Source organism: Zosterops lateralis, assembly GCF_965231275.1.
Source record: "Zosterops lateralis genome assembly, chromosome: 3".
In the NCBI taxonomy this organism is placed as follows: Eukaryota; Metazoa; Chordata; class Aves; order Passeriformes; family Zosteropidae; genus Zosterops; species Zosterops lateralis.
In genome coordinates, this window is record NC_139764.1 from 7,861,351 (window position 1) to 7,878,881 (window position 17,531).

The window sequence follows — 17,531 nt, forward strand, 5'->3', positions numbered from 1 at the left end:
CTTTCTGTAATGACGGATGTTATGCTCCTACACATATATATACATACATGTACATATATACATTTATATATATTTATATACATTTATATACATGTATCACAGAATCGCAGGTTCAGTGAGGTTGGAAAAGGCCTCTGACACCATCGAATCCAGGCTTTGACTAAACACCATTGTGTCAACCAGACCAGGGCACGTCCAGTCTTTCCTTAAACACCTCCAGGGACAGTGACTCCACCACCTCCCTGGGCAGCCCATTCCAGCCTCTAATCACCCCTCCTGGGAAGAAACTTCTTAGAGTCCAACATGAACCTGCCCTGGTGGGGCTCGAGACTATAAAGGGGTGAACCCTCACCTGGCTGCAGCCTCTTGTCAGGAAACCACTTGGTTATAGACACACATATGCATATATATATATATATATATGCACATGGATATAGCCCTCTTCTTTGGTAATTAATACAGCTGTGACCTATCAGGGGTGAGGTCACCTGTAATCCTTTCTTCTACACTTACATACACTAAAATTTTGCTGTGGTCTGCTGGGCCACAGGAAAGAAGAGTGTGTAAATAACCTTTGAGTTGGATCAGGGGAGTCAAGCAAGCAAAGACTCAAACCACTGAGCGTACATCATCATTTCTAAACTGTGTTGATCCAGAACTGAACCAGAACAGTTTAGTTAGAACTGAACTATGAAGTCACCAGCCTGCCTCTGCTGCTCTGACCTCCTGCTAATTGCTTCATTCACTCTTCTAGGAACTCATTTTCCTTTTGCTGTGCTTTCCACTTCTGTTCAGTTTCAAAGCATTTTAAACGTAGTTCATGTGGAAATAAGCAAATAAGGTATATTACAGGAAAGAAAATGTACTGCTCACATTTAGATATATATTCTGTAGGAGAAAACTTACTCCTTTGATACACAACTGTCACCTTGAACTTGAACTGAAAATATAACCACTACATTTTTATTTCAAAATATTCATGGGAGATGGCTTTTGCACAACAGAAGTTTACCCTCCACAGAAACTTTTCTCATTACAAAGAGAACTGTGAGTTTCACAGAGCGAAACTCAGCATTTTAAATGTGTTACTGGCTTCTTAAAAGTGAGGTTATGTTTGTCCCCTCTCCTGCTTCACTTTCACTTAAGGAGCCTGATAAGGAAAAGTATGCTACAGAGAAGTGGAAATTAAGAATAAGTGGTTGTATTTGACATTTAATTTCTGCACAGTTGGAAAGAGAAATTAGATTGTGTGTTGTTCAACTCATTAATTTTCCCATCCCAGAACATCCAATCATCCAAGAACATAGCAATATGCTGTTTCATTATTAAATATAATAGGGAGATGTTCTGATAATTTTTTCTTATCAAGTTCCTATTATTTACAATTCATGGACAGTGGCAGTCTCTGAGCTCTCTCTTTTGCTCTTTTCTGGTGCCTCATTCAATTAACACCAAGCCAATCTGTTATGTCCAAAAGAAGACAAGGCCTGATAAGCAAGCATACAAGCTGCAGAAAGATCTAATAATATTTAATGAATTACTGCAGTGCCGTGTTTAGAGATGTTCTCCTGGGAGATCTCCCCTGGGATTTACACAACACATTGTCATGTCACTGCTTGGGATCAAGAAGAGCTGTATTTTTTGAGGCAGTGTCAGGGACAAACTCTTGGGTATGCCAGCGTAGTTTTATTTGTGAAGCCAAGGAAATGCCTTGTGTACATACAGCACTACCATTTACTCCTGGCTTTTTAAAGCACAGGCAATGCATAACCCCTTACTCCTCATTCAAGCACCCTTTTATCACTTTTATTGGTGCTAAAGACAGAGGAAGTTTGAGGCTGCAAAGTTTCTTACAGAGAAATCTCACAGATTTTTCAGCAAGACACGAGACTGAGTTGTATCCCTCAACAAGTCACATTGCTGGAGGACCACAGAATTTAGCACTTGAAATGAGAACCATTTCTTCATTCTCCATCTGGAGAAGCAAGGCAGATAATGCTCATGCCAACATCCCTAGATTATAAGAGGCCAAGAGATAAAGGCTGTGAAGGGCACCTGTCAGGCATGTTAAACCCAGGAACTCAGCTATGTTTGCTGTCAGGGTATCTGGATTTAAGGCAGGAAAATGTTCTCCCTTTAGTGGCACTGCTCCTCCTTAAAAATAAAATCATGGCATGAAGATTAAATCATACCAAACTGGAAAAGAAAGAAGAGTGAAGAAGACCTGAAGGAACTTTTAATTTCAAGTGTCCACCTTCCTGCTCAGCAATGTTTCACTAACAGGTTGAACATTGCTGGTCAGTGGCAGCACAATGCAATCCTGCACCCCCTCCTTGCCTGAAGCAAGAAGGAGAATTATCTGGTTTCAAACCAGAGCTGAAATAATTTTGTTGGAGAGGCACCAACTGCTTTTCAACTGCTGAATTACTGGTCCAGAAAAAAAAAATTGCAAAAAAATTGCAAAATCACGCCTGCTATGTGATGATCACGTTAAAAGGCACTGGTCTTCACTAGAGTCCAAAATACTCTAAAGATACAAATGTAGTTTTGCTCAATATTTCAAGTGATACAGTTTCCTATATTTGCTATTAAGTATAACAACTATAACAATTATTTAAACATCACTTTCTTATTGGCAAAAGTTGTGTGTATAAACACATAAAACACTAATACAGTGCTGCACTGATAGCTGACTGCATAAAAAAACCCAATAGCATTTATGTGGGCTATAATGATGATGGGATATTTACAAAATTTACATGGGATAGTGTTGTACACATACTTTCAGTTGATGAGTGTTCCCAGAGAGAATTTATGTTTCCCCTTCTTGGCTTGGAATAAAGACAGTAATGTTATTGTAGGCAATAACAATTAATATTGCTAAAAAAAATGTCTGAGGTATCCACTCAGTCAAGCCAGAAGGCCCATGGTAGCAGATACATTGCAGCATAGCTCTTTCTGTGCCAGGAATCTACAGCCAGAATAGAGAAGATAGGTAACAGAACATAGGAAGGAAGAAGGAAAAGGAGATGCACAGAGTCACACAAGAACTTGATGGGAACAGAGGTTTTCTGAACCATTGCTTACAGCCCAACACCTGGATCACACAGACTTCAGGGAAAGAGCACAGCCAGAACTCAGAGTATGTTGTTTTGGAAAACCAGAGAACAGCTCCCAGCATCCCTCATCCAATCCTTCTGCTGCTTCAAAAGAAGAAAAAACTAACAGTGTAATGTCATGCTGGCATTTTATCTCATGCACCTGCCCAATATGGTATGTCACAGAGAAATGAGCTCTGACTCCTAACAAAACCCAACCTGCTCATGTATGAAATCAGGTCTAGCAAATCAATAAAGCCCAGGAATTTAAGTCAGTGCAATTTTAAGGTACATTTCCCATTGAAATGAAACACCTCATAACAGTGTTTAGTCTGAAGACATGTTGCTAATCCCACATGGAAAAGCAGCATTAATTAGTATGTTTCCACATGCTGAAAACAAAGAAGCAGCCCTGGGCAGCGGATATCTTGCAGGCTAAATACAGATCACAGTTTTCAGCCAGTATGTTTAGAATGTATCCCTAAACCTCCTGTCAACCAAGAGAGTCCCAAAAGACATCCCTTTGAGTAAGGGTAGTTTGCTTGAGTTCAGTAGTTTGCTTGGTAACTCCATCACAGACATTTTCCAGGTGCCCACCCACCACCAAGTCACCAAAGTCAGCATTCATCCCCCAAGGAAAGGGATCTTCATACAGGCAGTGCAGGTGGCACTTGCCTTGGAGAGAAGCAGCTGTATCCATGATGACTCTCGTTCTGTTTTGTCCTCTTGCAGAAGTGCCTCTCCAAGCAACAAGATCTGCCTCTTTCATCTCCCCATTTTCATGTCCCATCAGCTGGAAAGGTGTTGAGGGTCTGACCAAGGTAAAGCTCACAGCCCTTACAGTGCTGACCCTTTGACTATCAATAACTGTCCCCAGCCGAAACCACAGAACAGAGGAGGTGACACATTGTGAGAAGGAGACACATGACCCTCAAAACCACATCCACAATTACTGCACATGCTCTAAAAAGGCAAATCAGGGGCCAAACCATGGTAAAGAGTTCCTGGAACATGTAAATGAGTTCAAAGAAATTTTTGAATATGTATAATCTTTCTGAATATGTATTTATATATGAAGATTTGCTATGATTAGCTGAGATGCCTCTGGCTATGGCTACACACCCAGTGCTGTTACTTTTGCTTTATTGCTTTTGTCCCCTATTGTCCTTTGCCCTAAAACCTCCATCTTGCTTTATATCTATTACTATATACTACAACCTTTAAGTTTTCCACCATGTGATATCACACACTTCTACTCAAACTCCACACCCATAATCCCAGTACTATCATTCAATTTTGGAAGGAAAAGACTCTTGTTCCCTGTCCTTGGTTACAGAGATCTTCCACCAGTCTTGTGATCCCAGGAGACATCTCCCTTTCACTTCCATAACATGTTATATTGGATTATTCAGAGAATTTGGATCCTCTGAGGAACATCTTTGACTCTCACTCCTCCCAACCTCCCTCCCCAGCCTTGGTAAGGCTTTAGTTAATGTTGAGGTGTTTAACAAATGCATAGACCTTTATGCTCTGTCTTCCCCAAGAACTTGCTTATACTGAAATGTTGTCAGCTTCACAGCATGTGGAGGCAGAGAAGCTCTAATGCATGGTCTTATCATCAAGTAAAAAACCCACCCTGTATTGACAAAGAGTCTATACCCAGGTTTGTATTGATGCTGTTAATGATTTAATGTTGTAAGGTGAAAATTGTTAGATTTTAAAAGGGATCTGAGCATACCCTGCAACAGTAAATTTTCTGTGTGCTTCTCTCTGGCAGCTGGCTCTGGTTTGAAGTCCAGGCAAAGGTATTTTTTGGATCATTAACATTGCCCTGTGACCGAGATTTTTTCCTGCAATGGATATTTTCCTGGATAAGACTGTCCAGGTATTGAGAAAATGAGTAATGTGTTTCAATCACACTTAGTAGATCTAAAGGTTTAGCTTCCTCTTGCTGTAATATATGGCTCTGGCTGTGTTAGCTCAAAATGAGTTTAAGATGGATTTCCTGAAGGAATGGTTCATGGCATATAGTCTGGCTGCTGAACAGAATTCTTTAGGGTGACAGCATCCCCAGCCAATGCACTCAAAGGCTGCAATTGCTGAACAAAGTCAGCATGGGAACATCCCCTTTGTATAAGTAGATGTTCCACAAAAAAATGAACCATTTTGAAGGGCTCAGGGAAGTAGAGAAATACAATCCCTGAGATAGGAGCTGTGACACAATTCATGACTACGGTCATTTATACACGTGTGGTCTCAGTATGCACAGGCAAGAGTTGACACCATCACAGCCAAAATGAACTGGGGAAAGTCACTCAGAGACTTAAGGACCAAGCACTGAGGAATGTTATTCTTCCTCTCCTAATTGACAGATCCACTTGGGCTAAAGAACTGGTTACTCCCTTCCCTGGATATGGATTTCTTCCTTTGATTATTGCCTGAAATTTAGAGTTCAAAATTTTCTGAATTCTTAAGGGGCAGTAACAGTCACAAGTCTTGTTTGCTGCTTAGCTGTGAAGAGCAGGCATGGATGCAGAGTGATATTGATCAACAAAAGTGACCCATTAGTGACTGTCCCTCAGACTTGTTTCAGATGCCAGTTCCCACACACAGTTCCTGTTTTCAGGAGATCAGAGGCTGATTTGCCAGAGCTGAGAAGCTGTGGGCTGTCCCTCACAGGGCTGGCTGCAGATCAGCATCGTGTGCTTGGATTGAGACCAAAGCAAAGAGAATCTTTAGTGGGAATACCCAAATCCATCACAGGAGAATGTGATCAGAAGTATCTTTTATGCCTTTATTTAATGCTGTAATATTGCACAGGACCACCTGTAGAAATTTTTTCTTTTCACAGAAAATGCATTTCCAGCCCCCAAATTTCAATTTGTCATTATATGTGAATGATTAGCACTGCTTTGTTCCTAACACAGTGTTGAGAAGGACTAAATATGCACAGAGACTGATGGACTATTAAAAACCTAGATTAAAAAAAACACTTCACAAGCTAGCTAAATCACTGTTGTAGTGGGAATGTCTCCCTGTGAGAGAAATCACACTTCTGGCAGCAATGCAGACTTACTTTCATGTAGCAACCAGGAAATCACATTTTCACATTTATCTGAAAAATTACTAACCACAAAGTAATGAAGTTGCATTAGTTGAATGGGATTCTCCAGGATAAACTACAACATCACACAGAATTCAGGAGGGAGAAGCAGGAGTAGGACTTTACAGTACCTTTGTCTTGCAAGAAAAAAAACTCAAAAAACCAACCTTTTAAAATAAAATTTTTCAATGCTAGACCCACTAGAAGTGAGGTCATAGGTGACTTGGTCAAGAGAACAAGCAACAATTTGTTTAGTTTTAACAGAAAATAATGATTTTCCTCTGAAACAGCAATAATAAATAATTTCTTATGCTAGTGTATTCTTTCTTTCCCTGGTTAGTGAAGCTCTCTTGACTAAATTACAGTCTGCCAAGCAGTGTATTAAATAATCAAGAGTATAAACTGCCAGTAATAAATGTCAGATGAATGTGTGGAGGTTCTTTTCTTTCAGATCAAGCAGCAATACACTCAAACATCTTTTTAGTGGTTATGAAACAACCTTATTAAATGAAGAGAAGTACATTTTCCCCCTTCTGTATGGTGTTCTTGTTTGTCTCCCTGACTATTATTGGCTGTTTTATTGTCCCCCAAACAGGACCAGCCAGGTTGATTTTCTGAGTGGTTACAGTTAATTCAGGTGGCTCGAGTGAAGCTCTGCCAAGCGCATTGCCAAGCTCTAATCAATACTAAATTTGTCCTGCTATCACTTTGTCCATCCTCTTTGCTTTGTTAGTTTGCAGAGATCACATATGAAGAGCCTGTGAACAATGATCTGTAAATCCCTGTGGACTCCTCAGCTTTGGGCAGCAGCAGCTAGTCCAACTGCTCAGCAAATCCTGATTTATAGGGAGCAATTCCTTCCCTTTCACACCTTCCAACTAAATATAGATCACCAAGTTGTTCACCCATCAAAGAACATTTTCTGTTTTCAATGTGAAGCTTTGTGTATATTGACTTTGCAAGTGCTCACAGGGCCAGTTGGTACTTGCTAGGAAATTTCCTTATTTCCTGACACTTTGTTTATTGTCTTTGTCCAATATTTAGTGATTTTGTGTCACCTTCTCCCTGACACAGCAGAACAGAGCAGTCAAAGGCCACAGAAAAAAATACTGCAGGCAAATCCAGCCATATCACAAAGCATTTGCACTTGTGTTCCTTTCTAGCATGTGGGTTTAATTGAGATGAAAATGTGGGTTTAATCGAGATAAAAATATTTCCATACTGATACACTAGAGCAACTTTGCTTATCCCACAGTCTTCCTACAGGAAATAACAGCTGTGAAAAATGTGAAGCCTCACTGTGTGTGGACCCAATTGAGGCCATGAGGAGGGCATGAAGCTGTGATGTTTCCACCATACACAGCTCTTGGTTATTTATACCTCAGGGAATTTTGTTGAATGTAGAAAAGGAAGATGAAGAAATAAAACCCCTTGATTTTTATTTTAGGACTCATAATAAACAGCAGCAATAACGATGAAAGGCTGAGTTTCCTTGACCTTAAGCAAATGGCAGGAGGGGGGAAGTGGTGGCTGCAAAGATATTTTAAAGAATCTTGTGCCTTTTGTTTTGTGTCTTCTCTATAGGCAGTTGAAGAACTTTATTTTAAAAAATAATTTATAAAATGTCAAGATTTTTGATTCTGTGAGACCAGTTCCTTTATCTGTGTTGACTCAATAAAAAATAAGCAGTTTTGAATATTGATACTAAATTATAAAGTTACTGATGGGCTGATGGAGATATAAAATTGTACAGCCAGCCTTTCTGAAAAAGAGTTTTAATGTATTATTCAGGCTTGGATTTCAAAGCTGTACTTTATCTTAAAAACTAACTCTAAGACAATAAACCAAAGAAAAATAAATAGAACCCTAAAACTTGACCAGAACTGCTGCTTGTCATGTTCTGAATTTTTCACATATATGCATTGCATAAGGCATCCACTGGCACACATTTCCCACACCATGCTCTGCTGTAAACAACTGCAGAACACACTGTTTTCTTCCACTAGTGAATGACACCTCAGTCAACAGCTTTTTTTGCCTTTGGCTTTTATTTTTGACTCCCTTTTATCCATGTTTTTCTTTATATACTTCCTACATGCTCTGAAATCTGGAGTAATTTATTTTATTTCCCAAAGTTTGTTGTTGTTTTTTTTTTTCTGAAATATCACTGAACCAATAACTCTACCTAATAATATTCCTGCTTCTTTACAAAGAGATGGCCTGCCCCAATATAATTTACAGCTTAAGCAGAAACTACTTCATTGATTATGAAGTAGTTCCCCTGCAAGAACTCCTTTTCTATATGTAAACCTTTGCAACTTCAAACTGTTTCTGAAAAAGAGCCTGTCTAGTAATTCATAGAAATGAAGGCATGCGGCCTCCAAAATCATTCCAAAAATTCAAGGGCTGCAACCTCAATCTCTGCTCTGTTTTTCTTTTTTTTGTTCTGAGGTAGCACCGCCTCAGATTTTCAAAACCAAATTTTTTGATTTTCAAAGCACCTTCAGGAACCTACACTCAAAAAACCCCACAAAACAAACAAACAAACAAACCAAACCAAAACAAAACACAAAAACCCACTTAATGTTTAGGGACATTTGGGAGTTCCTCCCATCTGCAGCGCTGCATCCAGCTCTGGGATCCCCAGCAGAAGAAGGATAGGAATTCGTGGGGAGAGTCCAGAGAAGGGACACAAAGGTGGTTTTGCAGGTCCGCTGCTCTGAGGAGAGGCTGAGGGAATTGTTTTGCCTACCTCTGCTGTGACCTAATAGTGGCTTTTCAGAAGGGGCCTGATTTATAAGGAGAGGTCTAATAAATAAGAGGTTTTATAAATAAGGAGCAATGTGGAGAGCAATGGTGTACGAGGTCACAGAGTGACAGGACAAGGAGGGATGGATTCAAACTGGAAAAGGGCAGGTTGAGACCAGATGTTGGGAAGAAGAAATCCTTTAGTGTGAGGGTGGGGAGGCAGAGGTCTGCCCAGGGAAGCTGTGGAATCAGGGCAGTGTTCATGGTGGGGTTGGGTAGGGCTTGGAGCAGCCCAGTCCAGTGGAACGTGTCCGTGTCCGTGTCCACAGGGGCGGTTTCACTCCATGACCTTTGAGGGCCTTCCAACCCAAACCATTCTGTGCTTTCCCGAGTTGCTATGAAGAAATAAAAAAAACCAAACCCAACCCCCTCCAAAAAAACTCCCCCCCCCCCCCCCAAAAAAAAAAAAAAACAAACAAACAAAAAAAAAACCCAAAAAAACCCCACAAAAAACCAAATCCCCAAAAAAACCCAAAACAACAACAACAAAAAACCACCCACAAAAAACCCCAAAAAACTACCCCAAACAACCCAAAAAACCCCCCCAAAAATCCCACAAAAAAACCCCAAACAAACAAACAAACAAAACCCCCCAACCAACCAACCAACAAACAAAAACCCCAACAAAACCACAAACCAAAAAAACCCCCCACAAAACCAAACCAAACAAAAAAAAAATCCAAACCCCAACAAAAATACCCTCCCCACACTTAACTTTGCTTATTACTCCATTAGAACAGGACACAGCCAAACCCTGGCGCAAGAAAAGCCCATTGGGGCCGACACCAAGCTTTTATCCCCTTTTATCCTTTTTCATCCCTATCTCGTTTTTATCCCGTTTTCTTTTCCCTTTCATCCCCCCATCGGCGCTATCGGCGTTCGGCGCATCGACTGTTCCGCGAGCGGCTTTGCAGCCTGCGCTGCGTCCCGGCGGGGCGGGGCGGGGCGGCCGCCATTGAGAGCGGCGGGCGCGCAGGGGAAGGGACGTGGGGGGCTCTGGGATCCGGGGTCCGGCATCTAGGAGCCAGGTGGGCGCAAGGAGGGCTTGCCTCGGGGGGGTTTCACTCTCTGGAAGTTCCTGTCCCGCCGTCGCAGCTCTGGCCCGCCCGGAAAGGGCAGGAGCGGGGGGGAGGGGGGTGTGCGGCCTGCGGGCGGGCAGACGAACAGACAGACTGACGAGGCGCCCCTCAGTTGTCGCGGCCGGGGGTCGCTAACGCCTGCCGTGTGTGCTCTGTCCGCAGGCCGGTCCGTAGGCGCCGCCCACGATGGACATCAGGCCGAACCACACCATCTACATCAACAACATCAACGACAAGATCAAGAAGGAAGGTACGGGAGGCTGCCGGCGGCCTCGGGAGCGGGGGGGTGTCCGGTGGGGCTGGTGATGCACTCGCACACGCGGCACTTGTGGTACAAAGGGGCTTTTAGCAGCTCCCCGAGGCCTCTGGAGTGCTGGGCAGGAGGAGGGCGTGAGCCGAGCTCTCGTGTGATGAAACAGCTCAAGCGAACGAATGCACCTCCCGCTGGATCAGGGTGCTCAGAGCTCCCTGCAGCTCCTGAACGCTTTCAGGGACGGGGAACCCGCAGCCTCTCTGGGCAGCCTGTTCCAGTGCCTCACCGTCCTGACAGTACAGAATACTTTCCCAATAGCACATCTAAGCCTTCTCTCCGTTTGAAGCCGTTCCCCCTTGTCCTGTCACTCCAATCCCTTAAATAGTCCCTCCTCACCTTGTGGGCTCCCTTCAGGAAGGCCACAGTTAGGTCACCCCTGAGCCTTCTCTTTTCCAGGCTCAACAACCCCAAATCTCTCAGTCTTTCCTCACAGGAGAGGTGCTCCATCCCTCTGATCAACTTGGGAGCCTCCTGGACTTGCATCAACAATTTTTAGGGGAAGTGTTTTGATAGAAAACCTTTTGTTAGTTAAAAAAATCAGCACACCACAGTTAGTCAGGAGCAGGTGGAGAAAGTGACAGTGGACTGGTATTACCCAGTGTCAATAGCAGTGAAGAAGAGGCAGCATTCTTACATTGCTAAAATAGTTCAAATGTAAGGGTTTTGTGTTAGAATGATTGCACAGTACAGATTATTTATTTAGGTGGATTTGGATGGGACTGAGGTTTAATTTGGCACGTATTCAGGTGGTTGTTTATAATTAAAGTAAATTCATTGCAGCTGTAAGCTGCAGTAGTCTTATACAAAAATCATTTGGATCCAGAATATGACAAAATACTTCATCCTCAAGGGAGAAAATTAATGAAACAGTTACAACCAAAATTTCCAGCTTTAATTAACCTTTAGGTAGTTACTGTTCTGCTGCATTCTTGTTTTACATCATATCTCTTTCCTGCTGCTTGTTTCAGTTTTGATTTTCTCATCACTCCAGGATGGCTGTCATGCATCATACTTGATTGTGTGAGAGAGTGTGTGTGTGTGCATATGCATGTATGAAAATAATGTTTTTAATACCCTTATGTAATTGTTACTCCCTTGGAATGCTAGGAGGATGGCACTACAACTCCTTCACTATCTGAATCCTTGAGGTATGACACCAAATGTTGCACACCAGCTTACGAAATAAACTTGTACTCGTGCAACACTTTTGACAAACTCGTGTGCTAACAACTGTGTGAGCTAAAGTTTGTAAAAAAACCTTGTTCCCAAAGGACAGCAGAGTCTGTAGAAGTGGCAATTTGCATGTAACCTGTTCTGATCTGTTTCCTCCTCTGGTCGCCAGAGCTGAAGAGGTCCCTGTACGCTTTGTTCTCCCAGTTTGGTCATGTGGTCGACATTGTGGCTTTAAAAACCATGAAGATGAGAGGACAGGCTTTTGTTATATTTAAAGAGCTTGGGTCATCTACCAACGCCTTGAGACAGCTACAAGGCTTCCCCTTTTATGGGAAGCCAATGGTGAGTTATTTTGTTACCTTTGTAAAGAAGAACAATACCCTGATGGTGTGATGCACCCCGGGAATGAACTATTTTATGTAGTTGTTACCAAAGGATTACTCAGTCAGGGCACATCCTGATGAATATCTGTGCAGGCTGGAGGGATGCTGAAGAGACTGCAATTACAACACACACACTATGAACTTAACATTTGGATTTCTTAATGGGGGTCTTTTTGTTTTTCTATGCTGGATTAAGGATTTTAAGATCTTAAATACTTTAATTTTACTCATCGTGTCTTCCATTGAACCAGTTAAATTAATTCTGTAATATTATTGAAATTGGATTAGTTTTCAGTTACTTTGTGTGTAGAGTAACATTACCTGCTCTTAGATTTGTAATGAATAGCTAGAATGTGATGCTTCCTTTTTGGGGTAACAGTGAGGAGGGTGAAGATCTCCACTTTGCTTTCCAGATGTGACCAGTGATTTTTTTTTTTTTTTTTTTTTTTTTTTTTTTTTTTTTTTTTTAAATTGATGGCTAGTTCTGCTTGACTGTAGATCATCAAACCAAGTCACTGTACTTCAGTATAACTTCAGTGAAACAAATTCAGTGCTGATTGATAGAACATGATTTAGGAATGTACTTCATAACTTGCAGAAGAGCACAAATGACCTGCTTGAATAATTAGGCATCCCTTAAGTCTGCAGCTGTTGGTGAGGTGTAATGATACATGCAGACAGCCCATGACTTCAGCAATGGAAGGGTACATTACTGCTGGCTCTCAGCTTATGGCTTTGAGCACTGGAGAGAGCAGTTTTGCTGCTGAGCCACAAGCTGTTTGCCTTAACACCTTCAGGTTCTCTCATTAAATCCTTCACACAGAATTTTGCAAGCTCGGTCCTCCATTTATCCTTAAGGAGTTTTGTGCTCAGTAGAACTCAGTAAGAAATAAAAACATTAGAACTTCATAAGCTTTCAGATGTACTTCCCTCTTCAGACATTGCCTGCAGCCTGTATGCTCTAAGCACTAAACAAAAGCACTAAAAAAAAATCTTAAGCTGCTGTGTAGTTTTGTATTGAGGTAGTCTCTGATAGGGAAAACAATAGGATTGTGTGCATGAATAATAATGCTGCACACTGGTGTAGTTATACCTGCACCTGCTTAACCTTCAGCTGTGAGGGGGGGGGGGGGGCTTTGTTAAGGGAACAGCAGCATTTATGCAATCCTCTTGGGATTAAGGTGGATACTTCCCTGTTCTGTTTAAGCAGTTTGAGTTTTGCTGAATTTACATTTCTGTAGAGATCTGAGAAATTGCTGTCAGATTTTAATTCCCCTTAAAATGGAATTGAAAACTCAGTTTTAATAGAAGCTAGAGCCAGTTTCCTCAAATGTCCTCTGTGGAGCTCAAATGTGTCTCTCTGTGCATTCTACCTTGAGAGATGTTAAAAAGATATTGTTAGATAAATGGAGTTCTGCTTTCAATGAGCTAAAGTTACTAATTTCCACGTTAGGAATTTTTTTAGACTTCTGTAATTGTGTTCAGAATCAACTATGGGAATTGGTTACCCTCTAAGTGTACCTACACTTTATAACAATGTTTAAATATAAAAGGTTCCTGCAAAAAAAAAAAAAAGTATAAATACACACTTACTGTAAGTGATGAAAAATGTTCAGTATCATTAATTGCAGAATATAATCTATTTTTCTTTTTTCTTTTACAAAGCGTATTCAGTATGCAAAAACAGATTCTGATATCATCTCTAAAATGCGGGGGACTTTTGCTGATAAGGAAAAAAGAAAGGAAAAGAAGAAAGCCAAAACTCTGGAGCAGTCAGCAAATGCACCAAATAAAAAGGTTATCCAGGTAAGCTGCTTCTCTGTTTAGAAAAATAAAAACAAAATCACACAAAAACTATTCCAATTTTTTTTAGGACTTGATGTTGTCTTTTGTTACTTTTCAGTTCCTAAATTGGTGTCTGTTGATTATCTAGAGGTCTTCTGCATTTAATAAAAGTTGAAGGAGCGGGAGCTGGTTATGTAGTCTTTGCTGTTCCTTTTTTTTTTTCCCTCCTTTGCTATTACCAGATGAAAATAAAGATGGAGGGCAAAGCTACAACAAACCAAAGTAGAAACTCTTTTAAACTCTTAAAAAAGTAGCGTCCTTTAAGAAAAGGGAAAAAATGAGATTGTGTTTATTTTTAGTACTGGCTTCAAGTGCTCAACCAGCTTTTCTCTTCAGTGTTTTAATACCATGTTGCCCAATAAGGACAGAAGAATGGTAAATGGGGACAAAATAATTAATTTACAGTAGATATTAGATGTTGGATTAACAGGAATTAGGTTGGAATTTATCTCCACTAAGGCTTGGCCTGCCTAAAGTAACAACATTTAGTAGTTTTTGTGCTGAAGTGTAGCATAAAACATCAAGGCACCTGACCAGATTCCCCCAGTTTGTATATTGGACATGATATTCTGTACCATGGAATATTCCTTTGGCCAGTTCTGGTCAGCTCTCCTGGCTCCCTCCTGGCTTCTGGTGCGCCTGCTCACCTGCAGAGCACGGGAAACTGGGAAGTCCTTGGAGTAGTCCCAAGCACTACTTATCAACAACCAAAACATCAGTTTGTTATCAGTGTTACTCTCATACTGAATTCAAAGCCCACTGTACTAAAAAGAACATCAATTCTATCCCAGGTGAAACCAGGATACCCGTCTGGGCCTTCAAAACTGCTTTCTCTGTGTCTATTAAATCAAATCCTGTAATGTGGAGAAATACTTGACTCAGTCATTGGATTGATCACATAGTACTGTGTAATTTCTTTTGCTTGCCTGGTTTTGGAGCTAAGCAAAATTCACACACTTTGTTCCCTTTGGGAAGTTTCTCGTAGGCACCAAATCTTCCTTGGATTGTATCTCAAAAAAACCCTTTACATGTGTCTTGAGTTGTAGAGAAACATGGTGGAACATCTTGGTAAAACTATTTTGTACTTATTTGCTAGGGAGCAACACAGAATTCAGCCAATGCCCCAGGGACTACACCACAGAATCAGGTAATGTTTTTTTTATTTTTATCACTAAAAGCACTGGTGTTTATAATTATTCTCTGTGAATAATAATCCGTTACACATGGAAACTCGAGGATATATTTTACAGCTTTGTTTTTGTTGTATGAGATGTTTGTCTAACACCTACATGACAGCAAGCAAACAAAACAAATCTCTTGTTTACTGTATCTGGTTGACAGGAAATGAGAATCTGCAGTTTCTCATTACTATACAGAAAACAGCACTATTACCAAATCATACTGGATTCTTAGATTTGGGCTGTGCTTAGTATCAGTAGAAGGATTCTCAATTTTTTTTCATTGGTAATAAGTTCTCTTTAACTTACTTTGTTCTAGCAGTGGATAAGGAAAAGGAAGACAACACAGGATGCCAAAATACCTTGCCTAAAAGCTTTATTTATGGAGTTTGGGGGTTCTCTGCTCATTTTTTTCTCACTAGTGTATTATTTTCCAAAGGATTTGTTGTGGTTTGAAAGCAAAACGAGTGAGAGGCTCCAAGTCAGAGATACAATTTAATAAGAAGAAAGGTAAAAAGGTAAAAATAAAATAAAATAAATGCAATAACACAAAGGACCACTGACAGAGTCAGAATACAACCTGAGCAGGATGGTGGAAGCAGTCCAGGTGAGGTGCTCTTCCTGAAGCAGTGATCCTGTAGAAAGGTCTGGTAGCTCTGGTCCTCTGGGAATCCAGTGGATAAGTGCCCTTGCACTGTCCCACATACCAGCTTATATCCAGGTGAGAATGCTTGGCTCCTCCCCCTGGGCAGAGCATCTCACAATGGGATGAGGAGTGTGAAGTGGATCCTTGATGGCCCATTAACAGAGATAACCCCTGGAGGGAGTTACCTGTGACTCATGGGCCAGGCGTTGATGGGCCATTAGCAGAAGACAGCCCAAAGGCAGAGGGCCTGGGAACACTACAGCACTGCCCCATTTGGTTTCAACAGTTCATGAAGATGGTGATAGAATAAATACTTTGTGTACATCCTACACTGCAACTCAGGACAGGATTGTCTGGAGATGTAGGAACAACTCCAACTCCCTACCCTTCATTCATCTGTTCTACTCAGTGACCTTCTGAATGATTCATGTTAGAAGTGAAAGGGGTAAAGAGCCAGGATTTGCAGGAGAGCAAGAACCATAAGAATATCTTTGCCTGCCCTGCATTTTTCTTGAGTTCTGCCATTGCATACAAAACCACCAGGGTAAAAGGTCTTGCTCCCTGGATTTTCAGGAACAATTTGTGTATGTCAGTTTTCATTAAAGCACAACACTGAGTGTTTGGATATTCTTTGATTAGATATTTCTTTCAACTTCAGAAATGGATGTGAAGAATATTGCAGTGTCAGCTCTGGACGAGTTGAGTTTAAATGTGACATTAAGACAGTATGGTGATGTGATTTTTGTAGAAGTCAGAACCTCTCCACATTAATAAATCCATGTAAAAGAATCAAGGGGCTTTGTCTGCATATTGATAAAGGTATGGTGAAACCCAGGTAGAATGTTGTGAGCAAAACTAAAGTAATGTGAGTCGTGGTTCAAATAATCATGTAGACAGGTGGAAAGGAACTGCATGCAACTATGTATAGTCTTCTGAGCTTTGATCTTCTGTCATTGCAGGTGCCTGATAACCCACCAAACTACATCCTTTTCCTTAATAATTTGCCTGAGGAAACAAATGAGATGATGCTCTCCATGTTATTTAATCAGTAAGTTTTGAATAGAAGTGATTTCTTCTTTGAATTCTTCTGTAACCTGTGTGTGTTTTCTCAGTTGGCAAGCTCACATTTTAGAAATAAGAGTTTCTTCTGAAGGTGTTTCAGTTGTTTGTGTTGCTGCCAAGGTTACAGATGTCAGTTCTGATCACTTGGTTCAGAAAGCAAATCCGATCTTTTTTGTAGCTGGTTTTGACTGTGTAATTTATCTGCCATCAATTTGCACTGGATTTTAAGCTGGTGACTGTAATACTGAAGTCTTTAGGACAGGAGGAACAGTTTCAAAACTAATTAGATTGCTTCTGTATGTGTACAGCGCTGATTAAACTGCTTCCACATAATATTCCTTAATTGAGGCATAGTTCTAAGGATTGAACATACAAAACCCTTCAGTTTGAGTCTTTCATTAGTAATAATTATTGCACTAGTAGATGCCTGTGATAAGAGAGATGCATTATTGAGCTAAGAAGTATTTTTGACCCTCACCTTGTTATTTTAAAGGTTCCCTGGATTCAAAGAAGTTCGCTTAGTGCCAGGGCGCCACGACATCGCCTTCGTGGAGTTTGAAAATGAGAACCAAGCAGGGGCTGCTCGAGATGCTCTCCAGGGGTTCAAGATCACTCCGTCTCACGCCATGAAAATCACTTATGCAAAGAAATAACTTCATGCTCCTGTAAAGGAGTGGTGTGAAGAGGTGTTTGTGTTTTTTTAAACACTGATAACTCTGGTCAGCTGGCACGTTTGCTTTTCTCTGCAGAAAACATAAGACTGGAATAGAATTGCCACAGTGACCAGGGCTCATCTGTGATTTCCACAGATCACCTGGATAGTAACTTTTTCTGTTGGAATAC

The 17,531-nt window shown here is 41.0% G+C and overlaps 1 protein-coding gene across 1 annotated transcript; it reads left to right on the forward strand.

Moving 5' to 3' along the window:
* Window positions 1-9,948: 9,948 nt before the first annotated feature.
* On the forward strand, window positions 9,949-17,519 carry SNRPB2 (small nuclear ribonucleoprotein polypeptide B2). The gene is made up of 7 exons (XM_083857877.1): window positions 9,949-10,037; window positions 10,251-10,338; window positions 11,744-11,916; window positions 13,623-13,763; window positions 14,899-14,949; window positions 16,586-16,674; window positions 17,182-17,519. The coding sequence occupies exons 2-7, from the start codon at window positions 10,275-10,277 to the stop codon at window positions 17,339-17,341; spliced, it is 678 nt and encodes a 225-aa protein (XP_083714003.1). The 5' UTR covers window positions 9,949-10,037; window positions 10,251-10,274; the 3' UTR covers window positions 17,342-17,519.
* Window positions 17,520-17,531: the final 12 nt, after the last annotated feature.